At 41.9% G+C, this 23,192-nt stretch overlaps 1 protein-coding gene across 1 annotated transcript in view; it reads right to left on the bottom strand.

The window, feature by feature from the left end:
• Window positions 1–23,192, bottom strand: part of LOC145415053 (uncharacterized) — a 680,222-nt gene that overhangs the window by 475,608 nt on the left and 181,422 nt on the right. The window contains 1 exon segment of the mRNA XM_080284468.1: window positions 3,699–3,911. Coding sequence (XP_080140594.1) covers window positions 3,699–3,911 — 213 coding nt within the window.

The following is a 23,192-nucleotide window of genomic DNA, read 5'->3' as shown; positions in this document are numbered from 1 at the left end:
AGCACTGATGGACTATGTGGTTGTGTCTAGGAATGTAATAGGAAGATTGCTGGATGTGAGAGTTCTGACAGGGGAGGGTGGAGGTATGTCTGACCACTACCTGGTGGAGGGAAAGTTAAGAGTAAGTAAGAGATGGATGAGAGCTAGGAGGGTTAGGTGTGGCAGGGAGGTTTTGAAAGTGTGTGAGTTGGATGAAAGAGAGAAAATGATAGAGTATCAGGAGAAATTGAAAGATGAGTGGAATGCAGTAAAAGATCAAGAAAATGGCAGTGTGGAGGAGGAATGGCAGTTGTTTAAGAGTGCTTTGGTGGGGCATGCAGAAGAGGTGTGTGGTGTGAGATGTGAGACGTAGGAAGTGAATGGTGGTGCGAGGAAGTAAGTATGGCTATGGCTGAGAAGAGACGTGCATATGAGGTGTGGCTGCAGAGGAAGGATGTGGTGTCATATGAGAGGTATAAAGAAAAGAGGAATTGGGCGAGAAGGGCTGTGCGTGATGCTAAAGTGGCAGCAGATGAGAGGTGGGGTAGGCAGTTGACTGAGAAATTTCAACAGAATAAGAAAATGTTCTGGATGGAGGTTAAAAGGGTGCGAAAGGGAGAGTCTGGGAAGGAAGAGCAAGTAAAAGCAGAGGATGGAAGGATGTTAATTGAGATGGGTGAAGTAAGGAAGAGATGGGCAGAGTATTTTGAAAGATTGTTAATTGTAGAGGAGGAAAGGGTGGCTGAGATTGTGGCGGATGGAAGGGTGCAATGAATAAATGTGTTGGGAGAGTTGAATGATTCTTTGATCACGAAGGAGGAAGTGGAGAAGGCAGTAAAGGAGATGAAAACAGTGAAAGCTGCACGTATGGATGAGTGTGCTGTGGAATGCCTGAAGGGTGGTGGAGTGACTGTTGTTGACTGGTTAGTAAGACTGTTGTATGTGTGCTTTGTGAAAGGTATGGTGCCAATTGACTGGGCAAGTGCTTGTGTGGTTCAGTTGTATAAAGGCAAGGGTGATAAGTATAAATGTACTAGCTTTAGGGGTATAAGTCTGTTGAGTGTTGTAGGTAAGGCGTATGGCAGAGTGTTAATTATGAGGGTTAGAGAGGGTACAGAGGGAGTGATTGGAGATGAGCAGTGTGGCTTTTGGAGAGGGAGGGGATGCGTGGATCAGGTGTTCGCTGTGAGACAAGTGTGTGAAAAGTATTTGCTGAAAGGAAAGGATGTGTTTTGGGCATTCATGGATTTAGAGAAAGCGTATGACAGAATTGACTGGGAGGCTTTGTGGACTGTTTTAAGATTGTATGGACTTGATGGTAGGTTACTAAAAGGGGCGAAAAGTTTTTATGTAAATAGTAGAGCGTGTGCAGGAGTGGGAAATGCTGTGAGTGATTGGTTTCCCGTGAGAGTGGGGCTGCGACAGGGATGTGTGATGTCGCCTTGGTTGTTTAATATTTATATGGATGGTGTTGTAGGGAAGGTGAATGCAAGAGTTTTAGGTGGACGTCTGAGTCTGGTGAATGATGATGGTGGAGAGTGGAATCTGAAGCAGCTGCTGTTTGCAGATGATACTGCACTGGTGGCTGATTCAGAAGAGAGATTGAGACAGTTGGTAGAGGAGTTTGGATGGGTGTGTGAAAGGAGGAAATTGAAGGTAAATGAGAATAAGAGTAAAGTGATGAAGTGTACGAGGTTGGTAGATGGTAGGGGAATGAATATAGTTTTGAATGGTGAGTTGCTTGAGGAGGTAGAGTGTTTTAAGTATTTAGGTTCACATGTTGCTGTGGATGGAAGAATAGATGCAGAAGTGAAGTTCAGAATAAATGAAGTAGGTAAGGTGCTGGGAGGAATGAAAAAAGTGTTTAGATGTCGTTCGCTCAGAATGGACGTAAAAAGAAGGCTGTATGAGGGTGTTGTGGTACCGACTGCGTTATATGGGGCTGAAACATGGAATATGGGTGTAGCAGAGAGGAAAAGTTTGAATGTAATGGAGATGAGGTGTCTGAGGAGTATGTGTGGAGTGACGCGTATGGATCGAGTGCGAAATGATGAAGTGCAAAGGAGAACTGGAGTTGTTCGGAAGATGGCTGATCGAGTTGAGCAGAGGGTGTTGCGATGGTATGGGCATATGGAGAGAATGGATAATGAGCAATTGGTGAAAAATATAACTGAATCGGATGTGAGAGGTGTAAGGCTGAGAGGGAGACCACGAATAGGATGGATGGACAGTATGAAGAGAGTGCTGGATGTGAGAGGGATGTCTGTTGAGCAAGGAGGAGTGGCTGTGTGTGACAGATATAAATGGAGAGAAATTGTGAACGAATAAATGATGACGCAGCCCTGAGGGGATATTCTCCCGCATTTGGTCTGATCAGCTAGTCAGGTCAGGTGCGGTAAGGGGATGGGTCTATTATGATGTGGCAGGGGTAAACCAGCTCTGCTGTCGGGCCCTGCTGCGGATGTCACTGATTGCACTGTGCAGTTGACCCTTGTGCGGTGTGGAGCGGTGAGGATCTGTCCCTTCTCCTCTTTGGGGCTAAGATGTGAATGAATGTGTCTGAATGGATGAGTAAATGGGGAGTGTGTCGTCCTGTCTCGGCTACCTCCCTTTTCCTTGGGGGAAGGAGCCTAGGTATATAGATAGATAGATATTATGTGATATTACATGTACAACTTCTATCATGAGGGAAGTGTATTTTCAGAAATGAAGGGGATGTATAGTACTGTATATCATTATATTCTTTTATACATACAAATCAATTAATTGAAGTATTGAAAGTCCCATGAATTTCGTATAATAGAGACTCTACTGTATATCAAGTGTGTTTTGAAATCCAGTAAAGTGCAAAATTTAGAACAGTTCACCCATAATTTACCGCATTTTGAAATTCAGTTTAACACTTTCCCAGATTTCTGTTTGACAAACGCTGCATTATTGTCTGCCTGCAGCCACCGGATGATCATGGGAAGAGAAAGGATTAGTGTACCTTAGTGATGTAACCAATACAAATTGCTGAACCAATATATCGCCAATATTTGCACTTTTTTCTAAACCAAATCAATACTGATTTTTACTATTAAAATCAGGATACCAGATACAGATGGAAGAAACATTAAAATGCCTTTTAATGATGAGTTGGTTCACTGTTTTGCCTGATTCTCTCTGAAGGTGCTTGAAGGACTAGAGTGGAAGGATTTAAAGCATGTTTTGGTGAGCAATTTTTGTTTGACCCAATGTACCAGGCAGCCAGTACCTCTCTGAGTCTTCCCCCTTACTTGAGAAAATATTTGACAATAACTACATGCTGAGGCTGGGTCCCAAGGGACTGCTATGACATACCCAAAACTTCACAGTACTAATGGGGTTCAAAGCAATTGAATCTTTTCTAAACTGCTAACAAAACATATACAAACCAACCAATACAAAGTTTTATTAGCATCAACCAAAAACAGAATTTCTGTTAACATCATCTTCATCCAGTTTTTCATATAATAAATAGTATGTGTAAATCCAATGTAAATCCAGTAGGAGGGAAACAGAAATAACAAAAGTAGGAGAACTCACATTAATGGGCTCTCCAAAAATGGGTCATATATCTGTTCAATCAAGAATTAATCTTTCTTAACCCCATCTTACATGTTGAACTTCAGTACTAATATGTTTTACTTGATGCATTGAGCTTGCAATTCCTGTGTTACACAAGATGTGACACTCACTTGCAAGGCTGAAGCATATAAGGCGAGAGCATAAGAGTCCAGGGTGAAGCGGCAGAGCTGGATGGTGAAGGAATAGCAAAGACTCATCCTCAGATGAATCTGAGGCTGAGCCATCACTGTGTCGAGCCACTCTTAATGCTGGTGAGGATGCCAAGCACCCACCACCACCACTAGTACTGCCACTCTGGTACCTCACCACTAAGCTGCCAACTTCTGAAAAATTATAACAAAAACAAGCATGGGACAAATGTTATGTTAAGGTCTCTGATAACAATATACTGTTTGACATTATGTCTGGTGAATGAAATCATGAAGGCATATAACCTTAAGGTGATAAAAGAGAAAATAAATGGCTGCAGCATGCTATAGAGAATTATTACACAAATAGTGATTGTCTTCCCATCTTCTGGACAAAGATGATCAAAGACAGGTTTGGGCAAATTGCTACATATCTTCACTAAATCATAAGAAGAAACATCAAAAGAATCAATCAATCTGATGCCAGACACCTTAATTCCACAAGGGATGGCCACTAACGAATCTCTCCATGTTGTCTTGTTCTCTCTCCCTTCAACTCACAGCCCCTCTCCCTTACTGTACATCTCTCCACTTCATCCCTCAATCTCATCGTTGGTTCCCCCTCCCCCCCCACTCCACCTCACTCAAAAGCACTCCTTTAGCCACTCTCATTCTCCATTCTCTCAACATGACCAGACCACTTCAGAGTATTTCTACAAACACTTTCAATCTCATCCACATCATTACAAAGCTCCTTTACTTTCTCATTTGTCTGTCCATCTCTCTATGAAACGCCATATGCCAGCTCATAACTTTTTTTTTTTAATGTAAGAAAGAACCAAAGGCCAGGAACCCACAAAATTGCTCCCTCCAAGAAAAAATAAAAAACAAGATAACAGAGAGCCATTTTCAAGATCCATTCCCTTTGAGATGCCTGGACACACTGCATTTGAAAGACTGCGGATTATAGGAAGTAGGAAATACAGACAGAAGGATATAGTTCCAGAGTTGACCTGTTGCATACATACAGGACTGTGAGTAACAGATAACTCTTGCATTAAAGAGTTGGACAGAAAAGGGATGAGAGTTTGTTGGTAGACAGGTGCTTTGCGCCCACAGTAGTAGTGAAGGGATGCAACCAGACAGTTTGGAGGAGCAATGAACAATGAAGTAGCGATGGAAAAGAAATAAAGATCCGACAGTGCAGTGATGAGACAGAGGTTGAAGGGAGCCAGTAGGAGGAGGAGAGTTAAAAAGATGAAAAGCCTTTGACTCCACCTTGCTGAGAGGAGCTGTATGTGGGGAGCCTCCCCACATGTTAAAGTTGTACTCAACAAGGGGGCATATAAAACCCGTGTATAAAGTCAATAACCGTACAGTGGTAAAGAAAGTACAGAGTCAGCTTAGCATACCTAATCTCTAGGAAGCAGATTTTACAAGAGAGGTAATACGATCTTTCGAAGATAAATCCCGCGAGAATGTAACCCCAGGTATGTTTAAAGATGATGCAGGAATGAGTTGGATATTATTATAAATTACAGGATACTCCTATGGAAGATTTTTTTGGGTTGAAAGATGTAAAGGTTGAAAGATGTAAAAACCGAGTTTTTGATGCATTAAAAACAAAAAGATTACTTTTTCCCCTGAGATATGAGCCAAGTAAGAAATCAGGTGTACCATAGCCTCATTCCTTGTTTGTTGCAGTAACTGCTGAGATGGACAATGCAGGAAGTGAATGGAAAGCTGAAGGATGGAGTCAACAGAGTAGGAGTGCATAGGGTTAGATGAACAGCTTACAAGGTCATTATAAAATAAAAGCCTGAGGAACACCACTACTGATAGCTCTAGGAGAAGAACAGTGGTTGTCTACAGCAGCAGTTATAGAATGGCCAGAAAGGAAGCTGGAGATGACTGCAGATAGAAGAGTAAAAACCGTAAGAAGGCAAATTGCAAATTAAAGATTTATGCCAGACTCGATCGAAAGCCTTCGAGATGTCAAGTGCAATGGCAAAGCTTTCATCAAAGTCCCAAAAGGAAGTTACCAGGAGTCTGAAAGGTAGATGAGAAGATCGCCAGTGAAGCAACTCTGGCAGAACCCATACTGACAATCAGAGAGAAGGTTGTGATACGAAAGATGCTTTAAAATTTTTTTGGTTAGGAATGGGCTTGAAAACTTTTGAAATACAGGATGTTAAAGAAACTGAATGATAGTTAGAGGGTTGGGAATGGTCACCCTTCTTTGGAACAGGCTGAATGAGAGCAAACTTCCAGCAAGAAGGAGAGGTACAAGTCAACAGATATAAGGCAAAAAAGTTTACCTAGGTAAGGTGTAAGCACAGAGGCACAGTTCTTCGGGACACCAGGAGGGACCCCATCAGGCCCATATGCCTTGCATTCCTTGTTAATATTAAGGCCAGTGATGGCAGAAAATACATCAATTGAAGAAATTTTAATGTCAGCCATGAGCTAGTCAGAGGGGGGGAAGGGATGGAGAAACAGCACAGGAAACATCTAAGGTGGACTCAGAGGAGAAAGTCTGGGTGAAGAGTTCTGCTTTATCAGTACAAGAAATAGCTACAGGGCCATCAGAGTGGAATAGAGGAGGGAAGGATGATGAGGTAAAGTTGTACGAAAGGTTTTTGGCAAGGTGCCGCGGGAAGCGGGAAGAAATGAGTTGGAGAGTTCAGAGCATTTAGTACGAATGAAATTATTTTCAGCAGAGCAAAGAACAGACTTAGTATGATTCTGGGCAGAAACATAAAAAAAAAAAAGATCAGATTCAGGGGTGGGTTGGTTCCCGTACATTTTGTGGGCCTTCTCCTTGTTGTGGACAGCATTAGAACAAAGTGAACAAACCAAGTTTTTTTTTGCATTGGACACAGGATACGTGAAAGGAATGTATGCTTCCATGACCAAGAGAATAATCTCTGCAATGAGCAAGGCACACTTGGATGGCTCTCAGCCATGGAAGCAATAATCATTCCAGGGAAAATCACAGATGTACTGTCTGAGGGCCTCGCAATCAGCAGCTCCAAAGTGCCACGACTGACACTTCTCAGAAGGGTCCAGAGGCCGTACTGAAGTAATAGGACAGGTTAAGGTGATAAGGTTGTGAGTGGAAGAGCCCAACGGAGAGGAAAGATTAACAACATAAGCAGAAGGATTAGTGTACAGAGGAGGTCACGTATGTAGGAACTCTCTCCAAGGTTTTCGTTTTCGAAGGCTCCAACATGCTTGCATACGTTGGCCTTGGTCACCTAATGGTGGCTCTCCATGCTGCACGATCTATTGCAGCCTCCCTGTTCAGTCCCTTAACCCTGAGGTCACACTTAATGACCTCATCCCACATGTTTCTCTGTCTACCTCTCACAACCCCACCCCCAATATTAACACTTCTCACCTTCTGCACCCAATTATCATCCCCCATCCTCTCCACATGTCCAAACCATCGCAATCTACCTCTCCTCATCACAGCACCAATACACTCCAGTCCCATCCTACCTCTCAACTTTTCCATCGTAAACCCGCCCCCCCAGGCCTTGCACTCAGGGACGCACTGCACATCCACCTAATCACTGTCATTTCTGTATGTCTGAGCCTGTGAATATCCTCTTCCTTTACTGCCCAGGTCTCACTACTATACAGCATTACACTCCTAACACATGCTGCATACAAAGACCCCTTAGCATGTAGGGAGAGTCCTCTCAATGTCAGGAGAGGCAACAGCTCCCTGAACTTCTTCCAACCACTTCTCACCCTAGCCACAGAGCTAGCTCCAGCCCCACCTTCAGCACACAACATGTCTCCCAAATAGCAAAACTCTTCCACACACTCAAGAGAGTCACCAGCAAGTTCAATCCTTTCACGCCTGACAATCTCCACCTCCTCTCCCCGACATGCCGCACACATAAAATTAGCATTATCTCGCAGTCTACCTCTGATACTACTACATCTGCTGTGCACCCATTTATCACAAACACTGAACAAGATGGAATTACTTCCCATACCCTTGTGGCAAACTGCACATGGCCACTCTCCCTCGTCTTCGACAGTACCACCACCAACCCTAGATATCACCACTTTTGTTTTATCTGCATCAACTCTTAAGCCCTTGTGCCCCATACCATCTCTCCACTTCCTAAATCTTTCCTCCGTCTCCCTTTCGTTCTCTGCAGTCAACGCCAAATCATCAGCATACAACATCTCCCATGGGAGTCCATTTCTGAAGTCATGTGAGAGGGCTTCAAGTACCATAATAAACAACATGGGACTCAAAACTGACCCCTGATGCACACCATCATTCACGGAAAACTCATCACTCAAATCTCCATTCACTCTTACCTGGGTGCAAGCACCCACATACATGGCCATAACCACCCTAACCAGCCACTCCTCCAAGCCAAGCTCTCTCATTGCGCACTTCATCACCTCTCAAGGGACTCTGTCAAAGAGTCAAGGTGGTTGGGGATTAGGGTAGGGTGTTGTACAAGCTGCTCTAGGTCATTAAGAACAGGAAAGATGTAAGCTTGTTCACCAGGTGCATCAATGAAAGGAGACGGGAGTTCAAAGGTGGTAGTGAACACTGAAATCTCCTAAAATGGAGATTTCAGAAAAAAGAGATTTTGATAGGATGTGTTCCATCTTAGAAGTAAGATTGTCGAAGAATTTCTCAGTCAGTAGAATAAGGGGATACATAAACTGCACAGATATATTTAGTCAGAGAATGACAGGATAGCCAAAACCAGAAAGTAGAGATTTCAGAAGATTCAAGTCCAGGAACAAGAGAGCAAGATACATCGTTGTGTGCATATACACAACAGCCACCTTTGGCTCTGAAATGAGAGCAGGTATGTCCTGCTATAAGACCACTCGATATAGGTGAAACTGATGATACGACCTGGGTAAATTAAGGAATATTTTCATTATACAATCTCGAAAATCCAATGATACGACATTCAATCTGGGACGAGGTGGGAGGATTCTAACTCAGTCATCCCAGCAAAGGTAGTCACCGTCATTTTCTCTCAACCTCGGAGAGAAATAGAGGAACTGCTCAGCTGTAGCATTGCCAGACGTGCGATAATTATCACAAAATGTGATATTTTGGCACACTGTGCGATATGCAATAGCATGCATGCGATAATGCGATAACTTTCATAATTTCATAAACTGAAAAATAAATCGGGGACTGCAAAATTAACAAGGCTACTGTATGACTAGTACAACAGGATTTAGTAACTCTTACGTTAACCAGTATTATAATCTGATAGGTACTTAACAGGTAAACAAATTCAATAATGCTAATTAATCACTCCACATATAATTACTGTACATTAATTCCACAGTAATTATCGATTTATGTGAAGAAGTGTCTTTGTTTATGAGTGTGATAATTTTGATCAAAAAGCAATAATTTTAACGTGTCGGGTATGATAATGTGGATTTGAGAATCTGGCAATGCTGCTCAGCTGGCGACTGCCAGCTTCCCACCTCCAACACAACATTACTGCCTACAGATGAGTGTTATGCATGTTTTATATGTTTAATTAGTTTGCAGTCACGTTATCTGCATACTATTTGCTCTTTCTGGTTGCTTTCTCTACAGTTCAGTAATATAGATATGTTTGTTGTATTTGGTATCGTATATTTTAGCTTGAACTCTTACCTTTGATGGGGTCCTTGAACCCAACCAATATTTTACCATTAGTTATGTCTTTTGTTATACGAGAATTCATTATACGACTATGTAAAATGGAATCTAACTGCTCATATCTTAGGGACCTCCGTGTAGAGAAAGTACGTGGATATAGAAAAGGGTTTGCTATCAGTCGCCTCAGCTGAATCTCAGTTAGGAAGAGAGGAAGGTTTAGAGGAGGAGAGATGGTGTTCAACAGAGATAAAGTTAGAGGAAAGGCCACGAATGTTGCAGAAATGAAGAAGTGAGTCAGACAGTGGTTCCATGCATCTCACTTTGTCACTGGGAGAAGGATCTATGGTGGGGGTTTTGATGGTCCTCCCCCCTCCCCATGGGGACTCCAAGCCTTGGTGAATTGATGCCACTTTCTTTTTAAATTTTGAATAGGAAGTGTAGTGTGTAATGTGCATGTAGTTTGTTGTTGACAGTTAGAAGAACTTGTACTGGGGAGCATGCTGGCCTACTCTCTGTGTTACTGAAACACTGAAAAAGTTCAGCAAAAGGGAAACGGTCAGGAGCTAGTCCTGAGGGCTGATGAAATGGGAGCTCCAGCTGTCATCAGTTTTCTGTCCACTCTGGGAGTGCTGTATTGCCCTGCTTGACTGGTGCTACAGTCTACTCCCTTACAATTCTAATTTCTACAGCTTTAAATCTTGACCTATGTCCTTCCAACATGGTCCAAGCTTCAAATCTATTTGTTAGTTCAGAAATCACAATACTGTCATGCAGTCACTGTTTTTTATTTCCATTCTCAATTACCTATCATTCTTTATCACTGTTTTTAGTGAACCAGCGACCTTTCCTCCCTGCTGCACCTTTTCAAACATATCACCCTCTAATCTTCCATCCTTATTTATCACACTACCTAAATACCTGATTGCACTTACATTCTCCATTTCCTGACCATCCAGCCTCACTGTTCACTCTGAGACATATTTTTTCTCACAGATCATAACTTTACTCTTAGCAACATTAACTTTTGGATTTTGTTTTTTACATACACTCTCAAACTCATTCACCAAGCCTGGCAATTCCATTCACTTAAAAATACAGTACCATCAACAAAACACAATACAGGCGGGTCCCGAACTTACAAGCTAATTGGGAGCAAGGATTTTACTCATTAGTCGAATTCTCGTTAAACGATGTAAAGAATGTATGGGAAAAATAGGGTTAGGGAGCAAATCCTCCGAGCAACCTCCCCCCAGACCACAAAACTGACTTTCTGATCATTTTAAGCTGGAATAAGGGGTTAATACAAGAGGATAATACACCTGAAACATAAAAATTGCATTAACATAAGCAGAATAGCATAAATTATACGTAAAATAGGGATGGGGTGAACAACCGGCCAAGTTACTCCACTGACCACCAACACCTGTGACAAACAATTTTAAGCAGGAATAAACACTTAATACACATGAAATACAAACACCCTCGAATCGATTCTCATAAGCTGGGATTTGGGGGGATTTTACCTGCTCATTAAACAGGCGGTGGTGCAAATTTCAAGACCTCGAATTTGCGAATTCTCGTTAAGTGGTCGATCAGTAACCGAGACTTCATCATCATCATCATTGCCAGACGCCACGTATCCCGAACGGGGTGGCCAAGGGCTTAGAGTTAATTGTTTTACAGGGAGGGCCACTAATCCTCCACCAACCCCACTTGACACGTAGGGAGTAACCGAGACTTGCCTGTACAAATAGTTTCAAAATCTCACCCTCTCTCACAAATGACACAACATCCACTGCCCTGCATTATATCTCTTTTATAACATCACTCAAGTCAGTCATGAATCAATCTCACCAATGTGTTTCCTTCTATATCCAATCACCTCCAATGGAATGACATCAAAATTCTAGGATGAACTTTGGAGACACACATAGCCTTTTCTCAGCACACAAGTAGCATCAGTACAAAGGTATCTCATAAACTTGATGCCTTGAAGAGAGACACTACTTCTGAACAAGACAGGGAACCCAAAATATTGTCTGCAATCAGAACAACCATAAACTAGGCATGTCCCAACCTTCACCAATACAAACATGGATAAGCTTCAAAGAACAGGAAAAAAGACCAAAGAATAATGACAGGATGCCCCAAAACCACAAATATAATCACTTACATCAAAAACAAAAATACTTCAAAACCTAGATCATATGAATATGAGAGGCACACAGTTTCCTGCTTCAGCTCAAGACTCATGTCACTCTTGTAACTTCATGTTACATCACCCCCATTGAAAAAAAAAAAAAAAAAAAAAAATACATTATAATAATAATGCTCAACACTACATAAAGCTTCACGGTAACACTCCCCTCCTCCACCAAACACTACAATTCAAAAACACATATGTAAACACACAGCAACCACAGCCATCCAAAACTCTAACCAAACAGCATCCTTCAAGAACCACCACCAGACACCCCTCAGAAACCACCCTACCCAGAGAGTCATGAGTGCACCTAGCCAGACTACAATGAAGCCACCACTCTTCTTTGCTAAAATACCAAAACAAACACAATATACAAACAATCTATTTTGCCCACACTGAAGTGCAGCCCCCTAAATCACAACACACTTACTCTTCACATGCACCACACTATCACAACACAAACAGTCCTTCAACATAACTGCAACAAAAGACCTCTGGCAGTGACCAGTACAAAGCTGCCAATTTTCTGCAGTCTACTGGGTTCACAGCAAGATGAGTCTGGGATTGCAACAACAACAATACTGTAATGCCAACCACACGTATACTGAATGATCACAGGGACTTTATAAATACTGTATACCTCTGTTTAGATCCAACATTCAAATTAAAGAACTCTATCTATCTATCTATATACCTAGGCTGCTTCCCCCAAGGAAAGGGAGGTAGCCGAGACAGGACGACACACTCCCCATTTACTCATCCATTCAAACACACTCATTCGCATCTTAGCCCCAAAGGGGAGAACGGACAGATCCTCACCGCTCCACACCGCACAAGGGTCAACTGCGCAATGCAATCAGTGACATCCGCAGCAGGGCCCGACAGCAGAACTGGTTTACCCCTGCCACATCATAACAGACCCATCCCCTTACCCGCACCTGACCTGACTAGCTGATCAGACCAAATGCGGGAGAATATCCCCTCAGGGCTCCGTCATCACTTATTCATTCACAATTTCTCTCTATTTATTTCTGTCACGCACAGCCACTCTTCCTTGCTCAACAGACATCCCTCTCACATCCAGCGCTCTCTTCACACTGTCCATCCATCCTGTTCGTGGTCTTCCTCTCAGCTTTACACCCCTCACATCAGATCAAGTTATCTTTTTCACCAATAGCTCATTATCCATTCTCTCCATATGCCCAAACCATCGCAACACCCTCTGCTCAACTCTACCAGCCATCTCCCGAACAACTCCAGTTCTCCTTCGCACTTCATCATTTCGCACTCGATCCATACGCGTCACTCCACACATTCTCCTCAGACACCTCATCTCCATTACATTCAAACTTTTCCTCTCTGCTACACCCATATTCCATGTTTCAGCCCCATATAACGCAGTCGGTACCACAACACCCTCATACAGCCTTCTCTTTACATCCATTCTAAGCAAACGACATTTAAACACTTTTTTCATTCCTCCCAGTACCTTTCCTACTTCATTTATTCTAAACTTCACTTCTGCATCTATTCTTCCATCCACAGCAACATGTGACCCTAGATATTTAAAACAATCTACCTCCTCAAGCAACTCACCATTCAAACCTATATTCATCCCCCTACCATCTATCAACCTCGTACACTTCATCACTTTACTCTTATTCTCATTTACTTTCAATTTCCTCCTTTCACACACCCATCCAAACTCCTCTACCAACTATCTCAATCTCTCCTCTGAATCAGTCACCAGTGCAGTATCATCTGCAAACAGCAGCTGCTTCAGATTCCACTCTCCACCATCAACATTCAGCAGACTCAGACCTCCACCTAAAACTCTTGCATTCACCTCCCTTACAACACCATCCATGTAAATATTAAACAACCAAGGCGACATCACACATCCCTGTCACAGCCCCACTCTCATGGGAAACCAATCACTCACAGCATTTCCCACTCTTACACACGCTCTACTATTTACATAAAAACTTTTCACTCCTTTTAGTAACCTACCATCAAGTCCATACAATCTTAAAACAGTCCACAAAGTCTCCCTATCAATTCTATCATACGCTTTCTCTAAATCCATAAATGCTCAAAACACATCCTTGCCTTTTGCTAAATACTTTTCACACACTTGTCTCACAGCAAACACCTGATCAACGCAACCCCTCCCTCTCCTAAAGCCACACTGCTCATCACCAATCACTCCCTCTGTACCCTCTCTAACTCTCATAATTAACACTCTGCCATACACCTTACCTACAACACTCAACAGACTTATACCCCTAAAGCTACTACATTCATACTTATCACCCTTGCCTTTATACAACGGGACCACACAAGCACTTGCCCAGTCAACTGGCACCATACCTTTCTCAAAGCACACATTCAACAATCTTACTAACCAGTCAACAATAGTCACTCCACCACCCTTCAGGAATTCCAAAGCACACCCATCCATACCTGCAGCTTTCACTGTTTTCATCTCCTTTATTGCCTTCTCCACTTCCTCCATTGTGATCAAAGAATCATTTAACTCTCCCAACACATTTATTCCTTGCACCCTTCCATCCGCCACAATCTCAGCCATCCTTTCCTCCTCTACATTTAACAATCTTTCAAAATACTCTGCCCATCTCTTCCTTACTCACTAACCCTATTTTTCAAACACACACACACACACACACACGAACGAACAGCCGGAGAGAGCAGACGTCCCAGCCATCGCTGCTAACCTTAAGTAGTTTCAGGAATTTTGTCTGTCCTGTCTCCTAAGGTCTTCTCTTAAATTTAAAATAATGAAAGTTAATGGACTATCAAAAATGTAAAGATTTATTGGCTAGAGTATACATGAATGGTTGTAGTTTTTTATCAGTAACAGCTGTTTTGGTACTTAACATCAAACATGGCCGAAAATGTAAACAATGAGGGACTCGAATTTCAAGGATTTGATACAAATACCAATGTCATGGACCTGGTTAAAACATTAATTATGAGGATTAGTGAACTTGAAAAGAAAGTAGAGAATCTAGTGATAAAGGATGTGTCTGAAAATACGGATACTACCATACAGAGTCTGATCCAATCCAATGAAACAGCGAATGAAGAGATTAGAAATTTGAAGCGGGAAAATGTTGAATTGAGGAGGAAACTAGAAGAGAGTACTAATAAAACGGAGAAGGTGAGTAATGTATTAGAAGAGTATAAGGCAAAGTGGGCACACGTAGAAGAAGAACAGAAAGAAGTGGTCAGCTTAAGAGAGATCATCCGGGAAGAAAGGGAAATGAACGAGAAAAAAATGGAAGAAAATTTAGTGAAAATACTGAAGAAAAAAGAGAAAATAGTGAGAGAAACTGTAGAAAGGAACAGATGTGTGGTAGTATTTGGAAACAGGGAAGAGGAAGAAAAGATTAGGTTCGTAAGACTCGAGAGAGACATGAACCTGGTGAGAGGAATATTAGGCAAGATTGACCCCGAGGGAGACAAGTGGGTAAAAGAAATTGAGGAAGTAAGGAGGATAGGGCCTTATAAGAAAGGGGAAACAAGACCAATGAGAGTCAAGTTTACATCAGAAAGTGTAATAAATGAGATACTTAAAGTGACCTGGAAATTAAGCAAAGAGGTGGGGATGGAAAATATTATAATAAGAAAAGATCTGAATGAAGAAGAAAGAGAAGTTTTAAAATCATTAAAGGAAGAAGTAAAGGGAAAAAATGATAAGAGGACAGAGGAAGAATGTACTGTAATACTTTTTTGTGAAGAGTATTGGATATGAAAGTAAGGAAGTGGTATTTAAGGAAAAAGAAGTGAAGGAAACTAAGGGGGATGGCTGTGAAAGATCAGAAGTTGAGGAAGTGGTACGGATTGAGAGTAGGAGAGAAGAGGGTATTAAAAAAGTCAAAAATAATTTGAAGGTGATATATACTAATGTTGATGGTTTCATATCGACAAGGATCGAAATTAACGATTTCTTGAGAGAACATGAACCTGATGTCATGTGCTTTGTAGAGACCAAATTAAGAGAAGATATTGATGTTCATTTGGGAGATGGTAAAGACAAACTGTGGAGAAAACACAGGAAAGAAAAAAAGGAAAGAACAACATAAATGTAGATACTGTGGAAATGGGAGAAGGCAGGGCTGAAGTGATATACATGAAATTAGAAACTGGAGAGAATGTTAAGAGAGATATGGCGGTAGTGTATGTTCCCCCAAAGACGAGAGCATGGAAGGATGACGAATACCATGAGATGCTGTCAGATATGGCTAGCTATTTGCAAAAAATAATTGAGAAAAGCAATAATATAATTTTAGTGGGTGACTTTAACTGTAAAGAGGTGAACTGGGAGGAATGGTACTCGGGAGGCGGCGAAGATTCATGGGGCACTATGTTATTAAATATAATACTGAATAATGTGATGACGCAATGGGTCAAAGAAGAGACACGGTTTCGAGGTGAGGACACACCAGCAAGGTTAGATTTACTGTTCACCAAAGAACCCGATGTAACAGAATCATTGAAATATCTCTGTCCTTTAGGAAAAAGTGATCATGTGGTCACTGAGTTCCAGATGTTAATAGGGAACATCGAGCCAAGAGACGAGCTTCATAGACAGGGAAGATACAACTTTGGGAAAGCAAATTTTACAGGACTGAGAAACTTCTTTGAAAATGCGGATTGGAGAAAATTCAGAGAAACAAGAGAGATACAGAGGAAGTGGGATATCTTTCTAGACCTCTATAATTTGGGAGTGGAAAAATTTGTACCAAGAGTAAGAGGGAAAGAAAACAGGAAAAAGGAGTGGTTTAATAGAAGGTGTGACAGCAAAAAAAGAGAGAGATAAGGCGTGAAACAATTGGAGAAAGAGAGGTAACAAGAGAACAAAGGAAGAATATAAAAGAACAAGAAATGAATACACAAGAATACGTAGAGAAGAAGAAAGGAATTTTGAAAAAGGTATAATAGACAAATGCAAGGATGAACCCAAACTGTTTTATAGATTTGTTAATGGCAAACTGAAACAAAAGGATGAAATCACCAGACTGAAAGTAGAAGGAGAGGTCTTTAAGGATGTGGCAATGCAAGCAGAAATAATGAACAAACGTTTCCAGTCAGTTCTCACTAAAGAAAAGGAGCTTGTGGAAGGGGAGGGAGTGATTAGAAATGTTCCGGTGATGAAAGATATAAAAGTGGAGGTACAGGAAGTGTATAAATTACTGGAAACTCAAGATGTAAGGAAAGCCCCAGGACCTGATGGAATTTCTAATTGGGTACTGAAGGAATGCAGAGAACAACTGGCGGATAAAATTCACAGTTTAATCATATGCTCACTGGAAGAGGGGAAAGTGCCACAAGAATGGAAGAGGGCAAATGTGGTACCAATTTACAAGGGAGTAAACAGAGAAGAACCCCTGAATTATAGACCAGTGTCCCTAACCAGCATGGTTGCAAAATTGTGTGAGAGAATCCTGAAAGACAGATGGATAAAATATCTGGAAGAGATGAATATTTTGGCTGAATGTCAGTTTGGATTCAGAAGTGGAAGGTCATGTGTTTCTAACTTGTTGAGCTTTTACTCAAGAGCGATTGACGTGGTACAGGAGAGAGATGGTTGGGTGGATTGTGTGTACTTAAACTTAGAGAAGGCCTTTGACAAGATACCTCATAAGAGACTAATGTGGAAACTTGAATATATAGAAGTACTGAAGGGGAAACTTCTGGAATGGATGAGAGACTTTTTGAGAGACAGACAGATGAGGACAGTAATAAAGGATAGGATGTCTGGATGGAGGGAAGTAACAAGTGGAGTCCCTCAAGGCTCAGTGTTGGCACCAGTAATGTTCCTGATTTACGTAAATGATATGGTAGATGGAGTGAACAGTTATGCAAGTCTGTTTGCTGATGATGTAAAGATCTTGAGGAAGGTAGAGGTTGAGGAGGATTGTAAAATACTGCAGGAGGATTTGGATAGGATACACAATTGGAGCCGGACGTGGGAAATGAAATTTAATGTAAAGAAATGTAAAATATTGGAAATGGGTAAAAGTACCAGGAGGCCGTCACTGAATTATTTGTTGGGTAATGAATTAATCACAAGAAAGAGAGAAGAGAAAGATTTGGGAGTGCTGGTCCAAGATAGTTTGTCACCAGAAAAGCACATTAACAAGATAGTTGGAGAGACTTATAAACTCTTGACTAACATAAGAGTAGCATTTCATTATATGGATGAGGAGATGATGAAAAAATTGATAGTTGCCTTGATCCGCCCCAGGTTAGAATATGCAGCGGTAGTGTGGTCCCCACACAAAAAGGAAGATATAAACAATATTGAGAGAATACAAAGAACAGCAACCACGATGGTCCCCAGTCTGACAGACCTGTCATACAGAGAGAGGCTGGAAAAACTGGATTTGCCTTCCTTAGAGGAAAGGAGAAAGAGGGGAGACATGATTGCAGTGTTCAGGACCATGGTGGGAGTAGATAAAATTGACAAAGAAGATCTGTTTGTATGGGATAAGAGAGCAACAAGAGGACATGGAATGAAATTGAAAAAGTCAAGCTGCTTGAAGGATATCAAGAAATATAGCTTTCCTTACAGAAGTATAGACTTATGGAATAGCCTGGACAAAGAGATCGTCCAGTCTAAAAACTTAAACGAGTTTAAAGCTAAATTTGACTTATTGAGAAACAGCGACGGAAACCCACGAGCATAGTGCATTCCGTGTATATCACAATGAGGTATATTAGGTAAATGCTTAAATATTTGGAACGACTTAGACAAAGAGGTGGTGCATGAGAAAAACATCCATGTGTGTAAAGGTAGACTTGATAAATGTGGATATGGAGACAGGACAACACGAGCATTGCTCAATTCCTGTATACTACAAATAGGTAAATACACACACACACATACACAGGATGATGATTTCTATCAGGAACTGGATGAAATGGAGACATAAACTTGAGACGCGAGAGAGGCAGGACATACCACACATCGCTCCGTGCTTGGCCAATTTTGGCATAACTGGCCATACCTAAACTGAATCTTTATATGAGTCAAGGTTAAACTAATTAGAGTTCTAATATAAAAGAGGAAGTTTAAGTAAAAGTGTTGCTCAAATAAGAGAATACAACAAAATAGTGCAGAAATGCGCTGAGCAAGCTAATCAGTTGTTTAGTCTGCAGCATACAGGAATGAAAAACTGTAAGTAGAATCTTTCTCTTAGTAACACAAGATGACCACCAACAAAGCAAATTTGGAAGCAGTTACTGGGTAACAAAAGGTATAAAGGTAGAAAGCAAGATGATGATTTCTACCAGGAAGTGGTTGAAATGGAGACGTATAATAAGCTGGTAGAATGGGTACACAGATTAGAGAAGGCATTTCAGAGTGAAACAGATGAAATTAAGAAGCAATTGCACATGCAGAAGGAGGAAAATGAAAAACTGGTAAAAGAGGTAAACAAGAAAGACACAACAACAGATGAACTGTCAGATAAGGTGGGTTGACTTAGAAGGAAGATTAGTGAAATGGCAAGAACAGCAGGAGCAGACTGTAGCACCAGTCAAGCAGGGCAGTACTCCCAAGGTGGATGGAAATCTGAAGACAGGGAGAGCTGGAGCTCCTGTTCCCTCGGGACTAGTTCCTGACCATCCCCCTTTGCTGAACTTTTTCAGTGTTTCAGTAACACAGAGAGTAGGCCAGCATTCTCTCCAATACAAGTTTCTTCAACTGTCAACACCAATCTACATGCACAGTACACACTACACTTCCTTATTATATATATATATATATATATATATATATATATATATATATATCTATTGCCAGATGCCTCAATCCCGTTTGGGGACACCACAAACAAATCGCCTCCAAGTCGCCCTGTCCCCTGCCATTTCACTGCCCTGCTCCCAACTTACACACCCCTCTCTCATATACCTCTCCACCCCATCCCTCCATCTCATCCTCAGCCTCCCCCTCCCTCTTCCCCCCTCCACCTCACTCACATACACTCTCTTCGTCAGTCTTTCACCCTCCATCCTCTCCACATGGCCAAACCACCTCAGTGTCTTCCTCATAACGCTTCCTATCACATCCACATCAACATCACAACGCTCCTTTATATCCTCATTCGTCAGCCTGTCTCTCCATGTGACTTCACAGGCTCCTCTTAAATAACTCATTTCCACTGCTCTCACTCTTGACTTGTGTCCTTCCAACAATGTCCAAGCTTCACTTCCGTACCTTAGAGTTGGTATCACAATACTGTCATGTAGTAACTTTTTCACTTCCATGCTCACTTCCCTGTTTCTTATCACTGCTTTCAAAGAACAGCAACCTTTCTTCCCTGCTGTACCCTTTTAAGCACTTCACCCTCCAAACCTCCATCCTTACTCATCACACTACCCAAGTACTTAAACGTACTCACATTTTCCAATTCCTCACCACCCAACCTCGCTGTACATTCACTGACTTCACCTCTCTCAAAGACCATCACTTTACTCTTCCCTACATTCACCTTTAGATTCCGTTACTTACACACTCTCCCAAACTCATCCACCAAGCCTTGCAGCTCCCCTTCGTTTTCACTCAACAACACAGTATCATCTGCAAACAACAGTACAGGGAGTTTCCAAACACTATCCTCTCTCACCAGGGCCACTCCAACATTCAGTACCCTACCTTGTACCTCTTTTATTACCCCATCCATGTACAGATTGAACAACCATGGAGACATGACACATCCCTGTTTCAACCCAACTTTCAATGAGAAAAATTCACTTAGTTCACCATCCACATGCACTGCAGTCTTCGCACCATCGTACATACTCTTCACAGCATTCAACAACTTCCCATCTACTCCATATATTCTTAATACTTTCCACAATCCTTGTCTATCCACCCTGTCATATGCTTTCTCCAAATCCATGAAAGCCGCATACAACTTTTTTCCCTTCTCTAGAAACTTTTCCACTAAAGATCTAATAATGAATATCTGATCTACACAACCTCTTCCCTTCCTAAAGCCTCTCTGTTCTTCTCCAACTAATTTCTCTGTTCTTTCTCTAACTCTGTCAATAAGTATCCTACCATACACTTTTCCTATTATACTAAGAAGACAAATGCCCCTATGATTACCACACACTTCTTTTTCCCCTTTTCCTTTGTACAAGGGAATAATTATACATGACTTCCAGTCCTCCAGGACTCTACCTTCCTCCCAGGCCAATCTGCACATCTACCACATCCATTCTACTACTATCTCTCCTCCATGCTTCAGCATTTCACCACACACTCCATCAATTCCTGGGGCTTTCCCCAATTTAACTTTCTTCATTGCTTCCACAACTTCTATCCTACTGATTTCTTCCTGTCTTCTCACCTCCCTCCTCCTCACAGCCATTCCCCAGCCACCTAAACTCGCATTACTTCCATCCTCTATGTTCAACAATTCCTTAAAGTGTTCTCTCTATCTGCTCACTTTTTCTCCCTTCTCCACTAGTAATCTACCATTTTTATCTTTCACTCCCCTGCTAACTTCACTTCCGCCCTGTCTTACCCTTTTCACCTCTTTCCAGAATATTTTCTTACAGTCCCTCCACTTTACACTCAAATTCCTTCCAAATTCCTCATCCACTCTCTTTGTACTCTCTCTTACTAATCTTTTCACCTCTCTCTTTCTTTCTACATATACTGTAACTCTCTCTTCCGCCTCTCAACTTCTTCCACGCCCCTATTTCTCATCCATTCATTGTATGCTTTCTTCTTTTGTGCCACAGCCTGTCTCACCTCTTCAGTCCACCATGCTGTTCCTTGCACCCCCCTCCGTCTTCTCTTCCTTCCACACACCACATCACATGCTGCACATATTTCTTCTGTAAATATCCTATACACACCTTCCACGTCTCCCATCTGCTCCAATTCATATTTGCCCAATCGTTCCTCCACTTCTCTCTCATACTCTACCTTTTTCTCATCCTCTTGTAACCTTTCCCCTCTCCTTGCAACTACTCCTTCCTCTCGTCTTTCCCTTCTTCTATTCCTCCATCTTACTTGAATTCTAATTCTGGCCACCATTAAGTAGTGGTCAGAAAGTCCACTCCCCCAACCTCTATAAACTCTTGCATCCATTACACATCTTCGCATCCTTTCATCCACGCACACATAATCAATCATTGCCTTCCTTTCACTCAGTTCACCATTATACATCTTCGCATCCTTTCATCCACACACACTTAATCAATCACTGCCTTCCTTTCACTCAGTTCACCACCCACCCTTCTCATCACTCGCCATGTATACCTGTGGATCATTTTATGCCTGAAGAGGGTATTGGCTATCACCAACCCCCTCTCAGCACAAATGCCCACTAACGCACTCCCATTCTCATCTATCACAGCAGGCACACCCCACTCACCAACTATTCCATCCACCTTCACATTACCAACTTTACCATTCATATCACCAATCAAAAACACTTTCTCATTCCATCCAAACTTTTCCATGCACACTTCTACATTTGTCCAGAACTCTTCTCTCACTCTTCTACCACGATCTTGCGTTGGCGCATACACACACACAATCGCCCATATTTGTATTCTAACTTTCAACTTTACCCACACAATCCTTGACCCAACTGATCCATACTGTCTTATGCTCTTCTTCCATCTTTTACTCACAACTATACATACTCCTTGCTTTGCCCTCTCATTCTCACCTACTCCTGCACATATACCCTATCCATACTCCCATTCTCTCACACTTTCTCCTCACCATTTTGTTTCAGTTATTCCACATACATCCACTTTCGCACCCTCAAGCACCTGGACAATCTCTCTCTCTTTCACCTCATCATTCGCTCCCCTTACATTCACATTCCGATAACCATGTCCTTTGTCCGGTCCTTGGTCGTCATCGTTTGGTCAGTCCTTGTCCGAGGCTTATTGTTTGTTTTTTTAGTTAGTTGTTTTCCGGGGAGCGGCACTAACTCCGCCAACCCTTTTAGTCGCCTTTTACGACAAGCAGGGATACTGGGGGAGTATTCTTGAAAAACCCTCCTACTCCGATATAAAAGAAGAGGAAAATGGCGCACCCATAACATGCCTCAGAGTCCCGGGGGGGGGGAGGAAGGGGACCATAAATGCCCACACCTTTCGCCCCTTTCCCAGTGACGACTCCTTGAGCTGCCTGGATCCACTGTCTGACTCATTTCTTCATTTCTGCAACATTCACGGCTTTTCCTCTTACTTTCTCTCTGTTGAGCACCACCTCTCCTCCTCTAAACCTCACCTTCTCTTCCTTATCGAGACTCAGCTGTCTGAGACAAGTGACAGCAAACCCTTTTCTGTATCCTCCTACTTTCTCTATACCAGGGGTTCCCAACCTTTATTTACCCATTACCCCATTTTCCACACCTCCCATCACTCATTACCCCTCATTGCTTATGTTTCCACAAATGCATTTTAGCTGCTTAACATTTTGATGCCTAGATTTTAGTTTGAATGTAGGATTTAATTAAAGGTTAGGCTAAAACCAAGAGAGTTATTGCAAGGAGTAATTTATTTTTATTATTAACACTGATACCAAATAAACATGACTTTAAACATTCATCTCTGAATTTTA

The sequence above is a fragment of the Coenobita brevimanus genome, chromosome 101 (genome assembly GCF_032717465.1).
Source record: "Coenobita brevimanus isolate Jiangsu-jjx chromosome 101, ASM3271746v2, whole genome shotgun sequence".
Classification (NCBI taxonomy): domain Eukaryota; kingdom Metazoa; phylum Arthropoda; class Malacostraca; order Decapoda; family Coenobitidae; genus Coenobita; species Coenobita brevimanus.
This window is presented reverse-complemented; position numbering and strand designations above follow the sequence as displayed.